At 48.2% G+C, this 18,289-nt stretch overlaps 1 protein-coding gene across 3 annotated transcripts in view; it reads right to left on the bottom strand.

Annotated features, from left to right (window-relative positions):
- Positions 1-5,392: 5,392 nt before the first annotated feature.
- Positions 5,393-18,289, bottom strand: part of Npffr1 (neuropeptide FF receptor 1) — a 34,149-nt gene continuing 21,252 nt past the window's right edge. Inside the window, exons 2-3 of one of the 3 annotated variants that reach the window (XM_006256485.5) lie at positions 11,657-11,756; positions 5,393-9,024 (exon numbers count right to left, since the gene is read on the bottom strand). In XM_006256485.5, the coding sequence (XP_006256547.1) occupies positions 8,148-9,024; positions 11,657-11,756 (977 nt within the window). In that variant the 3' untranslated portion in view covers positions 5,393-8,147. Of the gene's footprint in view, positions 9,025-9,552; positions 11,025-11,656; positions 11,757-18,289 lie in introns of those variants that run through there. The other 2 variants (XM_063279491.1, NM_022291.2) reach the window with 2 other exon arrangements.

Here is an 18,289-nt window from a genome sequence, read left to right as displayed (position 1 = left end):
CCGAGATTGTGTCTCTAGGTGTGGCTCAGCCCGTAGCTCACACCTTTAATCCCTCTGGCTGGAATACAGACATGCCCTTAGTACACGCCGTTATCTGTTTATTTAAATTTTTTTAGATTTACTTATTTTATGTGAATACAGTGTTGTTATCTTCAGACACACCAGAAGAGGGCATCAGATCCCATTACAGATTGTTGTGAGCCACCATGTGGTTGCCGGGAATTGAACTCAGGGCCCCTGGAAGAACAGTCAGGGCTCTTAACCACTGAGCCATCTCTCCAGCCCAGTACACACCTTTAATCCCAAACAATAGCAGTAAAGTCAGTTTGTATAAGGGAGCACGCATGTTTGAAAGTGATGTCTAGTTGAGTGACAAAGTGATAAATCAGAAAAAGATTTGACTGAATAGGATATGCCCAACTCCCACGAGAAGAGAGAGAGAGGAAAGGAAAACTACTAGAGAGAGAGAGAGAGAGAGAGAGAGAGAGAGAGAGAGAGAGAGGGAGAGGGAGAGAGAGAGAGAGAGAGAGAGAGAGAGAGAGAGAGAGGGAGGGAGAGGGAGGGAGGGAGGGAGGGAGGGGGAGAGAGAGAGAGAGAGAGAGAGAGAGAGAGAGAGAGAGAGAGAGAGAGAGGCAGTTTTATTAGGAGAGTCTTGTAAAGACAGGTTGAAGAGAATACAAGCTAGACACAGGCAAAGACAGAACGAGTCAGAGAACAAGGAGTCAGAAGACCAGAAGAGATTGCTAGAGTTAGTTTAAGGCCAAGCAGAGCAACTCATGGAGAAGCTGGGACAAGCCATTTTGAGTCAGTCCGCATGTTTCGAGCCAGAGCAGCTGAGCTGAACCAGCCAGCCAGAGTACAGAAAGAACTAGAAAGAAACTTGCTCCGCAGCAAGTCTCGGAGGCTGAAAGCATTCTAGGTCTAGATTAGATTTTGCGGAGGCTAGAAGGTTCCAGGACCAGGTCTAAGTTAGCAGATGGAGGCAGCCAGTTTCCCAGAGGACAACTGCATCAGTGGAATAAAAGTTACTGTTGCACATGGGTTCCTCTTCTCCACGGCCTCCAGCCCTTCCCCAGACAATAGAATCAGAGGCTGGATGGGATGTAGGACCCCAGGATGAGCCAGCTTTGACTGATCTTGAACCAAAGGTAAAGAGTGGAGGGAGGGCCTCTTGTAGAAAGGAATATATAACGGGCATTCCCATGTGAGAGGCTGGCTGGGCCAATGAAGGCAGCTGCTTCCTGCTCTCAGGGAAATCCATAAGAGAGTCGTATTTACATTCCTTTGCTCTGTCTGCCTTTCTTCTCATGCACATACACACACACACACACACACACACACACATGCGCACACATACAAGCAAATACAACTACTCTGATATTACTGATGTTAAATATAAAGATAAGCAAATAGTAAAGCCCTAGAGGTCACTCTGGTAAAAGAAAGGTGGCAAACAATCCCATTCAGAAGTTTTATAAGTTTTATAAGAGGAAACTACTTCTCCCAGGTGCTGGGATTAAATGTTTGCATCACTATACCCAGCCGGCTTTTTTGTTTGTTTGTTTGTTTGTTTTGTTTTGTTTTTTAATTTAAAAAAATTAAAACAAACTAAGCCCACTGGACAAAGCTTGCCATGTTGCTTGGGTCTCTCCTATGTGCTCTATGGACTTGGAAGCATTGTCCACACCTTAACAACACTCACTTTGGTTCCATCAAAATGAGCATCCCCCATGGCTTAGAGGGGCATCATCTAATCTTCATCTTCTTGAAAAAGCTGGCGGTTTTACCTGAAAGCCACCCCCTCCTGTTACCTTTTCTTCATGACTCAAAAGGAGAGAAACTACGGAGGGAACAGAACTAAAAACTGAGACACTCAAACCCTTTCACAAGTTTACTTTCTGCAATTATGGCAGAGGTACCAGACTCATTTTCCAAAGACCGGGAAGGGGAAAATAAAGAAGGAGGTTGTGACTAGGGCATTTGGGTTGGAGGACCACCGGACAAACAAGGGTCCTTCCCTGGGAGCCAGAAGGGAAATGAAGGCTTTTCAGTGTCTGGTTACTCTGACCTCTGCACAGAAGGGAAGACAGCGGGGACTGGAGGGGGACAGCAAATACCCCTAAACACGGGGTGATTTAATACTTCCACTGGCCGTGCCACAGATAAACTCCAATCGCTAACTTTGGGTTTTTCCACCCATGTTTATTGGTCTACATGACAACAGTGACATTTGTTGGTGGCCGGATTCGAAGACCAGGCTGTGAGGCAGTTAGCAAGAGAACACAAACAACAGGGCAGGACGTGACAGTCAGGCCAGAAGTCTTCTTTCCTTCCGTGACCACAGGGCAAGGGAGCCGGGGTTCCCTGGAGGGCTTGCCGTGGTGTTGGACCAGGTTGTATTTATACCTTGGGCTGCTGGTGTTCCTTCCATCTCAAATCTTTGGAAAGCTTTGAATGTGAGGGAAACGTGGCCGGGGACCAAAGCAGCAGCCCGGAGCCTGTGGCTGGCTGAGTTTATTTTTAGGATTATAGGAAACCTCCGTCAAGCCTCTTGGTTTAGTTCTGAAGCTCAGTTTCTCAAACGTAGGAGAGACAGGTCAATGTAGTCCCAGGGGGAAAGACCAGGACATGAATCTTCAGCTTGTGTTCTATTGATAAGACAGACAGATAACATTTGGTACCATGCCTAGGGTATGTGCATGTGTGCATGCATGCATGTGTGTGTGTGCGTGTGTGCATGTATGTTGGGGTGTGTGTATATGAGTTCGGGTGCATATGTGCAACAGTTTGCGGGGAGGTCAGAGGTCAACTTTGTGGAAACACCTTCTATGGCAGGTCTCAGGGATTAAGCTCAGGTCCTTGGACTCATGAGACAAGCATTTTTACCCACCAAGCCCAGGCCTGCAAATTAACAAGCACTGAATAAAATGTTTTGAGTTAACCAGAAATGTAACTGATAAGTCAGTAGCATTTTGCTACATCTTAACCCCTTATTTATCTATCCCTCTCTTATCTCATGTTCTTCCCACATGCTGCTTGCTCTGGCTGGCTCTCTTTCTACTCTGGCCAGCCAGACATACAGCTTCTCCTTCTCTACTGAGATTATTTTTTTCAAATGTTACCTCCTTGAAGAGGCCATTCCAAACCCTCTAAAACTAGCCTTTTATGTTGCATAAACTCATTCATTTTACTTTAGATATAATCTTACTATAGAGCTCTGGCTGGCCTAGAACTTTCTATGTAGATCAAAATGGCTTCAAACTCACAGAATATCTACCTGCCTCAGCCTCCTAAGTGCTAGAATTTGAGGGTGTATGAACCCATTCAGATGATAGGCCTGTAATGTCAGCCTGTGTAATTTAGTGAGTTCAAGGCCAGGCTGGGCTACCTAGTGAAATGGGAGTCTTAGACACCAAGATAATAGTAATTGTGAGGGTTAAACTTTGTCAGCTTGACTGGACCAGGGATCACCTGGTAATCACACCTGTGGGTGTGTAAGTGATGTTGCTTCCAATTAGGTTTATCTGAGGAGGGAGGATGCAGCCCAAATGTAGGCAGCTCCATGCACGGGCTGGGGTCTCTGACTGAATAAAAAGGGAAAACGGAAAGAGCCAGCTGTGCTCCAGCATCCATCTTTCTCTGCTTCCTGGCTGCAGATGCACGTGAGACCAGCATCCTCGCAATCCTTCCCCATAGCTGGACCACTACGCACCACACTGAGCCACATCCGTAAACCGTGAGCCAGACCGACCTTTCCTGTCCTTTAGTTGCCTTGGTCAGTTAAGCTGTCACAACAGCAAGGAACTTACACAATAGTTGGTTAAAATGAAAAGCTATAAAGACGGCCATTAGGGACATGAGAGGATACCTAACATCACTAGTCATCAGGAGAACTTTAAAAGAACAATAATCCTAAGTGTTGGCAAAAACACAGAACAACTGCAACTCACCTACTGTGCCAGGAAAACATTATTTTTTTTAATGCCAGAATGGGTCACTGCTAGAAGACAGAAGTATATACTCAGAGCACATCCCAGAACCCTCCCTCCCTGTTCACCAAGAGAACTGAACATATGTGTACGTGGAAGGGCTTGTGCAGAAATGACTTCCGCAACTTCATCCATGATAATCAAATTTTTAACCCAAATGATGGTCACCGGGTGAACAGATAAGACTGTGTCACTACACACAACACAATGGAGTACTACTCAGCCTCAAAAAGGAACGAACTAAGAAATACTGTGAGGTGAGCAAACCTCGGTCATCCTGTCAAATGAAAGAAGACAGACTCAAAACGCTGTCCACGGTCTGATTCCAGATGGGGGAGAAAGGCAGGCGTTGACATGACAGAGCATTTCAGAAGGATGAAAATAGCTTTAGTGAACCAAAACACGAGATGCCCTGAATGGTCAGAGCAGATGGGTGAATTTTAGAATGTGCTATCCCTCCATAAGGGTACCCCCCAGATTTAAATATATGCTCATCTATGCTCACAAACCAAACGTGTGTCTCCCGTTTAGTTGAAGTGCTTTGCTTTTACTTCTTTGCTTATCTATATTTTGTGAAATTCCCACCACGCTTTCTGCAGCTTTCTCTTTTTTTGTAGAGAAACAAGCAGCCAGTGATAATTGGGCTTTTCACCAAGGAATCTGTTTTGCTTCAACATTGTTTGCTTGTGATGAAGCCGCGGGTCACCTCTTCCTCATCTGTCTTTTCTCAATGGCACTTTCTGAGAGGTGAGCTGAGGAAAAGGATACAAAGAGGTCCAGAGCCTAATAGCAATGCTTTGTCCTTCCAGCCCCGGGCTTGGCTCGTCCCTGGTTCCGGGATGAATGCACAGTAACTTAATGATAGGGGGCTCCTGGCTTCTTTACCAGTTCTACCTTCTATTCCAACCCAGGTCAGCCCATGAATCCTCCAGGCCCCTAGAGAAAGTTGGCGGCCCAAGGCTGGCCAGTCTGTGGTTTGTGGGCCCTGGTGGGCACCGCCTTCCCTCGCATTGGTCAAATGTGTCCGCATGGTCTTGGGGAAGTCAAGAGCCCATTCATCCGTGGAGACCCGCTTGGAGAATGACTACTCTTGTGGCACATGGCACGGAAGGACACGGCGTCCCTCCAAGAGCCCCCTTGGGTAGGGCTCTCAATGTACACAGGCCTCTGGATCCCTTCCCCATCACACACTGTTCATCTCCAAACTTTCCACCCACGGGAGGATCAGTCACCTCAGGAGACCTGACAGGTCCCTGATGGAACATGGCTGCTCAGAGAGGTCTTCCTTGATTGTATTTGAGTGCTGCAGGCACCAGAGGTGCACTCAGAACCTCGTGTCGGGACACAGTGATCTCGCGAGGCTGACAAAGGAACAGTTATAAAAAGAGCAACATACAAATATCTTGTGAACAGAACATATTTTTTTTTCTCTAGCCAAGAAGGAACACAGAAGAGGGAAACACAGAGCAGCAGCTTGAGCACGGTCTCGGTTACCCCTAAATGCCAAGTTGAGAGAAGCGTTGGGGGGTCTCCATCCTCGGGGCTCACACAGACTTGGGTTTACTATCTAACATCTCCCATGCATACATATTGACTTGTAACAGCTGAACCAGAAACAAGAACACACTGCTGGAGAAGCAAGAGGTCAAATAGACATACAATGCGGAATAGTGCAGTCACAAAAGGAAAGGAATTCTGACCCATGCACCAACATGAGTGGAACTTGAAAGGTGTTCGCGTGTCGTAAGAGTCACAAAAGGAAAAAATACTGAGTGGTTTCATTTGTAGGGAACTACAGGGCTGTCAAATTCAGAGAGGAAGGACAGTGGCTTGGGGGGGGGGAGCAGGGAGGAGCAGGGAGGAGCAGGGATGGGGAGTTGGTTAATGGGTCCACAGTTTCCATTTAGGCTAACACTGTGCTAGAAAGGATGTGGGTTAACTGCAACATGAATACTCTGTGCTCCTGAACTGTACACTTCAAAATGGCTAACGGGGGGTTGGGGATTTAGCTCAGTGGTAGAGCACTTGCCTAGCAAGCACAAGGCCCTGGGTTCGGTCCCCAGCTCTGAAAAAAAGAAAAGAAAAAAAATGGCTAACGGGGAAGTTTGTACACTGGGTGTATTCTAACACACGTACAAAGAAACAAGCCAGCCCCCAACATTCACAGGCTCTTCTACAGCATGGACTGGGGCCTGTCAGCATTCAGACCAAGTCTGTGGGCAGGCAGGTGCTGCCTCCGCTCTTACTCAAGTAAGGACAAGGACACATTCATGGAGATTGCCACCCGTGTCAGGTGTGCTGCCTTTTGGCAATCATGAACTCTCAGAGCAGGGCTTTTGGGGAAACTAAAGCAGAGACCCGGGTGGACAGGATTTCTGAGGAGAGCTGTGATTTTGTCCCTGGGAGGCCATGCTGAAGGCCAAGGCAGAGAGCAAGTCTGCAACTCCCACAGCTCCCCGGGGTCACAGGGACAGGGTTGACATGGTCCTTGCTCAAGCCTATTTTTAGAGCCCAGAGTCACAAGTCTTCCCAGTAAACAGCCAGCAATTCTCAGGCCACTGTGCAGTGTGTGTGATACTCGAACAGCACCAACATTGAGGACCTTGCAGAGTACCAGCTCAGACCACATCTTGCCTGTTCACACCAATCACTCCCAGCCTCCCAGACCAAGCAGCACCTTGAGGGTGCTTGGCAGTTTCCCCAGCATACGACAGCTCTGGCTGGAAGTCACAAGGTCAACACAATGGAGCCGGTTTCCTCCCCTGACCCCAGTACTCAAATTCATTCCTTGGCGTTCCTTTTCATATTAGACAGGAAGTTTCAGGCTCTCCACCCTGCCATGCCCATCTTCTCTGAAAGGCAGAATACGGTTCAAGCTATCCGAGCCAAGCCTAGTCCAAACACTGCTGTTTGTGGCCCTGTGACCCTGGCCCTACTGGGCCTCGGTCGCTTTGCAAAATGGCAAGAACATTTTATAAGTCAGATGACGGTGTTCACAGACATGCTTGGACATGTATGACCAACCGTGAGGTGGTTTCTTCTGCCACCGTGGCCATTGCTGATGACAGACCTGCAATAGTAAAGAGCCAAACAGAGCGTGTTACGGAGCGCAGAGCCCTGGGTCCTGGAAATGTTTCCCTTCTGTTAATTCCTAAAAATTCTGACAACTGTGGTAATAGAGGTAAGAACGTGTCCAGTTAAGTGAACCTTTGTGAAGCTGCAGGAGAAATCGGCAGGGGCAAGCCTCACCTCCTGGGGAGAAGCTTTACTCAGCCAAGGTGGTTGTGTGGTTCCTTGGATGAGAGCCAGGGTGCGAGCATCTGTCAAGATGATTGCAGACACACTGGGTGAGAGCTGGGGTGCATGCAGGCTCTCCTGCTCTCTTCAGCTTTTAGGGTTTGTAAGTCATGCTCGCCCTGTGGAAGGGTTTCTGTTTGTCTTGCAGGGGCCTTGCCACTTCCCAACTCACCAACTCCTCCTTCCCAGTAAGCAAGGGAGGAATGCTGGGACAAAGGTTCATGCTCACAGGCCCAGTAAGATATTTCCAGAGGAGAGTGTTGGCATTGTACCATCTTCCTTTCCCTCTTGCCTGCCACCCATGAGCTGTTGGTACTGCCAGAAGCTCTGCCTGGCTTTAGGGTGGTGGAGGTAGGGGAGGGGAGCCTCCCTTAGGTTCATCCCAGAGCGCCCTGAAATCTAAAGGGGCTCCCTAGGGTTCTTCTTGTAGCTGCTCAGTTGTGACGTGCTGAAGTGGCTATGGTCCCAGACACCTCCTGGAATAAAACAGACCAAAACACTGACGCTGGTAAGAGGAGATCTTGGAAAGGGCCAAGGGGAGCTGCCTCAGTCACACAGCACAGGGAACTCCATCACAGGGGCTCAGTGTGTAGACAGAGGTCACCTCTTCCTAACCACCCAGTGACACATTCACCTGGAGAGACCATTGGTGTGGATACCATAGAGACTCACTGGAGCCTGGGTTAGGTGGGATTCCCAACGGTGAGACTTGTCACCTCTCCCTGGGTCTCGATGCCTCACTGTCTCATTTTTTATCAAGGAGGCATCTTGGCACCCTCTTCTAATACTGCTATTGTGCGTGGGCATCTTAGTTAAGGGTCAGGGCCACAGGACTACTGGCCCTCCCTTCTCTGGACCACCTCAAATGTTCCAGGCCGGGATGGTGAGGGGCATGTGGTTGCAGCCTGGCCCTTCCCCCGGGCCATCCTGATGGGCCACACGCCCATTTCGCAGTGGCAGCCGGCCAGGCCCTGGGACCCCGCTGCTGGGGCCAGACTCTGATGGCAGGCCGGAGTCGCTGGGTTGCACGTCCACCACCACCCGCCTGCGCAGGAGGCGGTTGGGCCGCTCCGAGTAGGCTTGCTTGTGGGCGGCCCAGGGAGGCCAGCAGAGCTGTGCACGGAAGGCAGCCTGGAAGCCGCGGCGGAAGTTCTCGTTGAAGTAGCCGTAGATGATGGGGTTGGCGCTGCTGTGGAAGAAGGCCAGCCAGTGTGCCAAGGGGAAGGCGTAGACCGACAGCAGGTGCAGTTGCAGCTCGCTCAGCTCCCCATAGTCGATGAGCAGCAGCAGCACCCAGAGTGGCAGCCAGGACAACGTGAAGAAGAGCGCCACCATGACCAGCATGTGCACCACGCGGGCCCTACGGCGCGAAGTGCGGCCACCCTCGGCCACCGCCTCCTCCGTGTCGCGCGCAGGACCGGGGGCCTGGCATAGCTTGCGCGCGATGCGCACGTACATCACTACGATGAGCGCCAGCGGCACCAGGTAGATGTGCGCGAAGAGCACCGCGGTGTAGACCTTGCGCATGCCCTTCTCGGGCCAGGCCTCCCAGCACGAGTAGAGCGGGTAGGAGCGGTTACGAGCATCCAGCATGAAGTGATGCTCCTCTCGGGTGACTGTCAGAGTGACCGCCGAGGGACACATGATGAGCAGCGCCAGAGCCCAGATCACCGCGATGGTGAACAGCGCCTTCCGAAGGGTCAGCTTCTCGCGGAAAGGGTGCACGATGCAGCGGAACCTGCAGCCGGGGTTGGGGGTTGGGAGGAGAAACAGAGGAGTCTGGGAGGGTCTCTGGAGGCCTGGTTAGGGGCTGCTGGAAGAGGACACCTGACATTCATCACTACACTTAGGCAGCGTCGGGGGACAGCTTAGACACTAATCAGGTTAATTTACAAGTAAATTGGTTTGTCTTTTGCGAAGGAAGCAGCTCAGTCGGCTAAATTGTTCAGGCACCCAGGCTGGATTTAGGTGGATTTAGTGGAGTAGGTGGAAGGAGGTACAGCCTCTCATTAGAGGCTTAGATCTTTATTTTAGGACTAGTTAGCTGGCAGTGTTAAGTGTTCAACCCAGGACAAACCTTCCAGGTTCCTATTTACCATATCAAAGCGGACCTGGCCTCCAGGTTCTCCAGCAACTCTAGGTTGCTACCTGTTACTGGTTTGGTTGGCATACCCCACCCTCTACCGTGAACTCTCCAACCCGGGAACTGGGCTGCCGGTCCCGCAAAGGCTCTTCCCTACACAACCCAGACAATTTGGCTACCTACCTTTCTTTTGCACAGCCTCTTGGCTGTTGTCCTTCGTTCCTCTCTCTCCCTTCCCCTCCCCCTCTCCCCACATGATTCCAGATCATGGCCACTCTGGACTCTCCCAGATACATCTGCCTCTGGCAGTTCTCAGCCACATATCCATAATTAACCTTCTCCTCCATCGTACCTAGGTGCAGTCACGGCCTTTCCTTTTCTTTCTTTTTCTTTTATTCAGTAGGAGGCACCACAGCCAGTGTGTGGGGAACATTCCGTGCTTGGGAAACCTGACTAGGCAAATATACAATTGTTTTTCAAAACACATTTGTTTAGTGCTTAGTTCTCCCTCTCCCTCGCCTAGCCCTTTCTCCCTCTCCACACAAAAGACAACTTGCGGGGGTTGGGGATTTGGCTCAGTGGTAGAGCGCTTGCCTAGCAAGCGCAAGGCCCTGGGTTCGGTCCCCAGCTCCGAAAAAAAGAAAAAAGAAAAAAAAAAAAAAAAAAAAGAAGACAACTTGCAACAGCCAGCAATCTCTTTCTACCGTGTGGTCCTAGTGATTGAATTCAGGTCAAGAGTCGCGGAGGCGACAACAGCTTTATCTCCTGAGCCACTTCACCAGGGCAACACCAGGTAACAGGTGCGATTTTAAGCTGTTATAGATTCCCCTGAAAACCTCAGGAGCTGGGACTGGGGGGGCGGATGAGTGGTGGAGAATATTGACAGGCCACCACCCCTGGGTCATCTTAACCATTATACTGAAGTGAGAAAAACAATTTGCTAGATCCTGACTGGCCTTCCTGCTAAAGCTAAAACTGAAACTGAGGTCAGCCAGACTCTCAGGCACAGATAGTAAGGGCACTCAACTGTGCCCTGTTCTTATTAAAAATTCATATCTAGAGGCTGGAGAGAGATGGCTTAGCGGTTAAGAGCTCTGACTGCTCTTCCAGACATGCTGAGTTCAATTCCCAGCAACCACATGGTGGCTCACAACCATCTGTCATGGGATCCGACGCCCTCTTTTGGTGTGTCTGAAGACAGCAACAGTGTACTTATATATAATAAATAAATCTTTTTTAAAGAAAAAGTTTGGGCTGGAGAGATGGCTCAGTGGTTAAGAGCACTGACTGCTCTTCCAGAGGTCCTGAGCTCAATTCCCAGCAACCACATGGTGGCTCACAACCATCTATAATGAGATCTGATGCCCTCTTCTGGTGTGTCTGAAAACAGCTACAGTGCACATATATACAATAAATAAATAATTCTTTTAAAAAAAAAAAAGAAAGAAAAAGTTTATATCTTGTCATGCTTGCTAACAACTATCACGATGAAGAGGACAAAAGCCATCTCCAGCCGTCCTGGTCCCTGGGGAAAGAGGCTCCTGCTCAAGCCACACTGAACTAAATGAGGAGCAGGGGTGGGGTCACCGCTGTGTGTTCTGGGAAGGAGAGCTTACGCTTAACATGGCCACACGTACAGAACATTCATCATCCAGAGTAATTCTCTTTTTTTTTTTTTTCTTTTTTTTCAGAGCTGGGGACCGAACCCAGGGCCTTGCGCTTGCTAGGCAAGCACTCTACCACTGAGCTAAATCCCCAACCCCGTAATTCTCTTTTTTAAAGTTCCCCTCTCACCCCACCCCTTTCCCTTCTCCCTTTCTTTCTTTTTTTCTTTTTTTTTTTTTAGTAATTATTAATCTAGTAGACTCTGCTAGAGGCCGAGGCTGAGTGACCAGAAGTGATGACATGGAGACTAAGTAAAGCCGGGATTTTCAGGAACCAGCAGGTAGATGGGATAAAGAAACAGAAAAAGACCTTCCTTTCCAGCGATGCCAAGCCCATCTGTAGTCAGGCCCCTCTAGCTCTGGTACCCAGGGCTCAAACAGAGGAGAGGTAGAACTCCTGATGCCCAGGATGCAGACTGCTTTGAGCTTCTAGCAGACCCCAGAAATGACTATGAGACCTTGTTGGGAGGGACCTCACCTCCCAGAGTGAGGGAGCGCAGGGATGGGGTGCTATTCTCAGCAGATCTGTCCCTACGGCCTTCCACCTAGCCCAATGTCGCAGGTATCACCTCTCTCAGTGCCAGCCTCAGAATTACCCAGAATTACCCAGGGAAGTCACTCACCTTTCCACAGCGATGGCCACCAGTGTGAAAACCGATGCAGACACGGACATGCCCTGCACCAAGCCGCTCATCTTGCATGTGGCGTTGTCAAAAGGCCAACCTGTAATGACAGAGGTCCCCACAGGGTGAAAGTTCCTATTCAACAAAACACAGGGCAACAGCCACATAGCCAAGGCCTCCTGAGAATGTGGGTCATTCTTCCTTGTGCTGTGAGGGGTTATGAGGTCTCAGTGACCGTGACCGAGGAGCCAACCATTCCACTAATGGGAACACTGCTTTTAGGAAGATGGCCTTCAGCTGACAGCTGATTGTGTCTATGACCTTCAGGTCATCTAGCCCTGCCTGATATCTGGAGCCTGTTATCTAGCCCAGGAGGGAGGCCATTCCTTCCTGGAATTAACCTCCCTCAAAGAAGCCCAATTATTATCCTGTTATTATCATATCTACGGAATGCATATTATTATCACACTCATATACTGAAGTGGACCGAACAGACAGACAAACAGGCTGAGAACAAACAAAGCTACCAATAAGGGAAGAGGTTGTACATTAAAATGCATTTTCTGATATCAGACTGGAATCTGAAGTGTTAGCATGGACCATAGTTTCTGAAATACAGGCTAGACACAGGAGTAAAGACGTAGCTGGGTGTGGTGACACATGTCTTTAATCTCAGCATTTGGGAAACATTCCAGGCCAGCCTGGGCTACATAGTGAGTTCCAGGATAGCCAAGGCTACATAGTGAGACCCAGTTTCAAAAAAAAAAAAAAAGTGTCAAAGAACTCTGTGGCAATTTGTATGCATTTCCCAGCTCTGTCCCTTCAGTGTCTAAAATCAAGACAGTCTAATACTGATAGGCACCCCTGGAAGTCGGACCTTTGCTTATAAATATTATATTTCTTGGCCTGTGGAAATGGCTCAGCAGCTAAGACAACTTGAAGCTCTTGAAGAGGATGCTGCTTCAGTCCCCAGCACCCACATGGTGGCTCACAGCATCCATAACTTTCTAGTTCCAGGAGCTCTGATGTCCTCCTCTGTCCTCTGTGGGCATCGTGCACATGGTACACGAGCATACATGCAGGCAAAACACTCACGTGCATAAAATAGAAATAAACAGTATACTCCGATTGAAGGAAACAAGGCTTTTAAAAGAACTAGTTAATTCCAGGGCTGGTGTAAGAAAAACGTGAGATGATCTAGAACATTCTGTAGAACTAGGGAGTAAGGAAATACTCCAAACATCATGGTAGTATGTAGGAAGGACACAGAAGCCAGCCGCAGTGAGCTTCCAATAGCCAGACCTAGAGCAGTTGAAGCAACAAAATAAACAATTGTGTTGGATTAAAAGCCAGGAAGCAGAGATCCAATTAGTAAGTACAGAGGATGTGGATGTCATTAAGGGGGAACAGGATGGGAAGCTCTGCTGTGGGCGGCAACAGTACGAAGTTGGCACAGAAATCTAACGAGCCATGACAATTGCATGGTCTCAGAGATCACCCTGTAGGGTACCTCATAATTAGAGAGGGGGAAGTGCTGGCTTCGTAGCTGAGAGGCAGCACTTACCTGAGCAATCAAGCAAAAGGTTCTGTGCTAATCTGAGCCTTGCCCCATGGATCCACGCTGCTCTCCCCTGAATGGCTATACCGAATCTAATCAAGGTGTGGGGGGCAGAGGCAGCACGGGAGGAGTAAAGGTCTAAGTAAATGAATATTGGTTTGTTTTTTTTTTCTTTTTTCGGGGCTGGGGATCGAACCCAGGACCTTGCGCTTCCTAGGCAAGCGCTCTACCACTGAGCTAAATCCCCAACCCCCATAAATGAATATTGTTGATGTGGGTGCAGCCATGTCTAGGCTTCAACGCCGCTTGGTATGTACCTGGTACATGAACATACATGCAACCAAAACACTCATGTGCATAAAGTAGAAATAAGTAGTATACTTCAAAGGAAACAAGGCTTTTTTTTTTTTTTTTTTTTTTTTTTTTTGGTTCTTTTTTCTTTTCGGAGCTGGGGACCGAACCCAGGGCCTTGTGCTTCCTAGGCAAGCGCTCTACCACTGAGCTAAATCCCCAACCCCGGAAACAGGGCTTTTAAAAGAACTAGTTAATTCCAGGGCTGATGTAAGAAAGATGTGAGGTGATCTAGAACCCACAAAGCCATTACCCATGGGCCAGGCTCAAGAAGAATGGCGGTATGATCCTCAAGAGTTAAGAGTATGATTTTTTTCCCTTTTCTCTTTCTCTCTTCCTTCCTCCCTCCCTCCCTCCCTCCCTCCCTTCCTTCCTTCCTTCATTCCTTCCTTCCTTCCTTTCTTTTTCGAGACAGGGGTTCTCCGTGTAGCCCTGGCTGTCCTGGAACTCACTCTATAATCCAGACTGGCCTTGGACTCAGAGATCTGCTTGCCTCTGCCTCCTTAGTGCTGGGATTAAACATATGTGCCACCAGGCTTGGTTCCAGAGCATTTATGACTGACTTTTATGTATGAAAAGACTAGCAACGTCTGCCGGGATATTTAGGATGTTTACAGCCTTGAGACTGCTCATTCGCACAGGCCTCCAACTGAGACTAGATACACACCCCCACCCCCACCCTGCCATTGCTGGACCCAAAGAGCATCTCACTGAGGTTCTGTGCTGCATCTGCAGTGCTAGAGAACCCAACCTGATCCCAGCTTCACTATACGCACATCTGGGGAAGTGGCTGTTTACCTCGACCCCTTAGTCAAGGATCCCAGGACCAATGTGAAGGTCCTGGCTGGCATCAGAGAAAACAACAGAAGAGCCCATATTGCAAATAATGGATCAGCAGCTCCCAAATGTGTGATGTCATGACCCGGCCCCTGTGGCAGATTGGAGGGAGGTAAGAAAACACTTCAGTGAGCTGGCCCTGACAGCACAGACTTTTTTTTTTTTTTTTTTTTTTTTTTTGGTTCTTTTTTTCGGAGCTGGGGACCAAACCCAGGCCCTTGCGCTTCCTAGGCAAGCGCTCTACCACTGAGCTAAATCCCCAACCCCGCAGCACAGACTTTTAATCCCAGCTATTCAGGTGGCTGAAGGAGGAAGATGTCAACCTCAGCTCCTATGCACACACTCACACACACATGAGAAATATACATGCATGCATGCATGCGTGTGCATACACACACACACACAAAAGTACAAATTAAAAAGAGGCCAAGGAGTTGGAGAAGTGGCTCAGTGGTTAAGAGGAGCACTTGCTGCTCTTGCAGTGCAGTGGACTGGAGTTCAATTCCCAGCACCCACAGTAGCAGCTCACGACCATCTGTAATAAGTCCAGGACTCTGGGATTTGATTCTGACCTCCATGGGTACCTACACATGTATGGTGCACAAACACGCCACACACGTGCGCACACACATATAAATGAGTAAGTTAATAAAGTGACTTTTTACTGTATGTGTATACATGTTTGCCTGCATATATGCCCATGTACTCTATGCATGCCTGGAGCCCTCAGAGCTGGACCAGGGCTTGAGACCTTTGCAGTAGAGTTCACTGGTGGGTGTGGGCCACCGTGAGATCTAGGAACCAAACTTGGGTCCTCTGCAAGAACAGCACATACTCTTAACCACTGAGCCATCTGTCCAGCCTCATATATCTTTTTTTTTTTTTAAAGAGGGCTGAGGATGTAGTTTAGTGATAAAGTGTGATTGAAGCCTAATTTCAGTCCCTAGCACTGGGGTCTGGAAGGAAGGAAGGAAACCATTAAAAGCAGCTGGAGAACCTAGGTCTGACCTTGGGCAAGACAAGTGGTTATAATCTTAATCCCGAACACCAGAAAGATCGAGACTAAACTCCCCACAGCAACATTCTGGAAATATTAAACTCCTAAATGTTAAAACCCTAAGAGCCAAAATTGAAAGCTTCAAATTGTGGAAGACTGTAGAGTGGAGGCTTCAAGCTGAGCTCCACAGAAGGAGTATCGGTGTGCCCAGGTTATCCCAGGATACCCACGTCATGTCAGGAAAGCAGGGTACCTGGAGACCTGGAAAGTCGTGGTTTTGGTTGTGACAGCAAGGATGTCTTCAGAAGAGACTATGAGCCTGAGTGTGTAAGGCAAGGAAGATTTACCTCACAGAGCACGCATGAGAGCTGAGCGTGGGGCATGGGCCTGTAATTACAATATTCCAGAGCTGGGGGAGCTCAAGTGCACCCTAGGCTACACCCAGGCATTCAAGGTCGCCTCCCGCTGCACCAAACCTTTGCTCAAAAACAACAAAAGAAGAACTGGCAATATGGCTCAGTAGTTAAGGGCGCTTGCCACATGACAAGTCTAAGTTCAATTTCCAAGACCCCCAGAGCGGAAGATGAGAAACTATGCCCCTTACCGCTATAAGCTGTCCTCTGACTTCTACATGTGTGTTAAGCTACATGCATTCCCCTGCCTCACAAAGTAACAGATGCACACACACACACACACACACACACACACACACACACACACACACACACACACACACACACAGAGAGAGAGAGAGAGAGAGAGAGAGAATAAATGTCATTTTAAAACCTGAAAATAAGGGACTGGAGAGATGGCTCAGTGGTTAAGAACACTGACTGCTCTTCCAGAGGTCCTGAGTTCAATTCCCAGCAACCACATGGTGGCTCACAACCATCTGTAATGGGATCCGATGCCCCCTTCTGGCGTGCAGGTGTACGTGCAGATAAAGCACTTGCACATAAAATAAGTACATCTTCTTTAGAAATTGAAAATAAAAGAAACAAAAAGAAGCAGTTGCTGGGAAAGAGAGGAAGATATGCATTGCAGTCCAAGACAGGCAGCAGACGATTGATGATGCGGTTGCCATCCCTTGGTCATGACCTCTTTGTGGCTGTCTACAATAGAACCCTGAAGTACAACTTATCATATTTTCATAGGTTGAGACTTTTTGCTCTTTTTAAGTTTTGCTTCTATTTTACACTGTCAACCTTTAAAAAAAACAACCCAAAACAACTAGTTACGTTTTGCCTGCGTGTGTGTACTATATACATGTAGTACCTGATGTGGCCAGAAGAGGGAGCTAGAATGGTTCGAGGGGATCTGATGCTCCCCTCTAGTTTCTGCAGGCACCAGAGACACATGGGGTGCACATTTATACATCAAGCGAAATGCCTAAACACATAAAATAAGATAAAAAATAAAAATAGCAGGGCAGTGGTGGCAAATGTATGCATGCATACATACATACATACATACATACATACATACATACATACATACATACTAAAATAGGCCCTTTTAAAAAGTACCTAGCAACAAAGACTCCCTTCCGGCCTCAGAGTTGTCCTCTGGGAGGCCACAGATGTTGCCTGTCTTTCATGACTTTTTAAAAAAATTAATCTTATTTTTAAAAAAGATTTATTTATTATATATAACTACACTGTAGCTGTCTTCAGACACACCAGAAGAGGGCATCAGATCTCATGACAGATGGTTGGGAGCCACCATGTGGTTGCTGGGAACTGAACTCAGGACCTCTGGAAGAGCAGCCAGTGCTCTTACCGCTGAACTCCAGCCCAAGATTAATCTTATTTTTAACGTATTTATATATGTGTATATCTATCTGCGTATTTGTGTTTAGGTGTGTACACATGAGTGCAGGTACACATGGAGACCAGAGGTTAGATCTCCTGAACATGGAGCTAGTCATCTGTAAGCTAACCAGCATGGGTGCTAAGAACCCAACTCAGGTCCTCTGGAGAGCAGTATGAACTCTTAACCACTGAGCCGTCTCTAACCACTGAACCATCTCTAACCACTGAGCCATCTTTCTAACAACTGAACCATCTCTAACCACTGAGCCATCTTTCTAACAACTGAACCATCTCTAACCACTGAGCCATCTTTCTAACCCTGAACCATCTCTCCACCCCTTCTCTTTTTTAAAAAATTCACATTTAATATGCATGTGTGTGTGTGTGTGTGTGTGTGTGTGTGTGTGTGCATGCACACGCATGGAGGTCAGAGGACAACTTGCAGGAGTAGGTTCTTTCTTTTCACCGCATGGGACTCAGGGATGAAACTTGGAAAGCAGCGTGGTAACAAGCACTCACCTGCTCACCCATCTTGCCACCCACCATGTTTATCTGAGCTTGGAAACGGACTAAAATATGGGCCTGTTTCACACTGAAATTCTTTTCAACAAACAATAAAGCCCACTGGTTTTGGCGTACAGATCCACAGGTTAGAGGAACTCACGCAGCTGGGCAGCTCCCATGAAGATACAGAAATACTGCACCAGCCCTGGAAGCTTCCGCTCAATCCCTCATTACCGGACCCTCCCTCAATCTGATGAGTCTGTCAATTTGCTATCTCTAGGGACAGAAAATACGATTTGGCCTTTGAAAATGTCATGTAAATAATTATATCGTAAATACCCGTTTGAGACTTGTAGGCCAGAGTGGGTTAGACTGTCTGTGGGTGCTGGAATCAGGTTGTACAGTTTGTGTTTGGTATCTCTGAGGGCGGGGATCAGAACTCAACACAGAGTAAAGTCTCCACCATGCACACAGCCAGAAGCCTGTGCACGACTTCCCTTTAGGGTCCAGGAGCCTGCACACACTCAGGCTTCCCCTCCCTGGGCCTGAGTCATTACAGCCAATATAAAGAGGGA

This window comes from Rattus norvegicus, chromosome 20, assembly GCF_036323735.1.
Source record: "Rattus norvegicus strain BN/NHsdMcwi chromosome 20, GRCr8, whole genome shotgun sequence".
NCBI classification, from domain to species: domain Eukaryota; kingdom Metazoa; phylum Chordata; class Mammalia; order Rodentia; family Muridae; genus Rattus; species Rattus norvegicus.
Note: the sequence above shows the minus strand (reverse complement) of the source record. Positions and strands in the feature narration are given on the sequence as shown.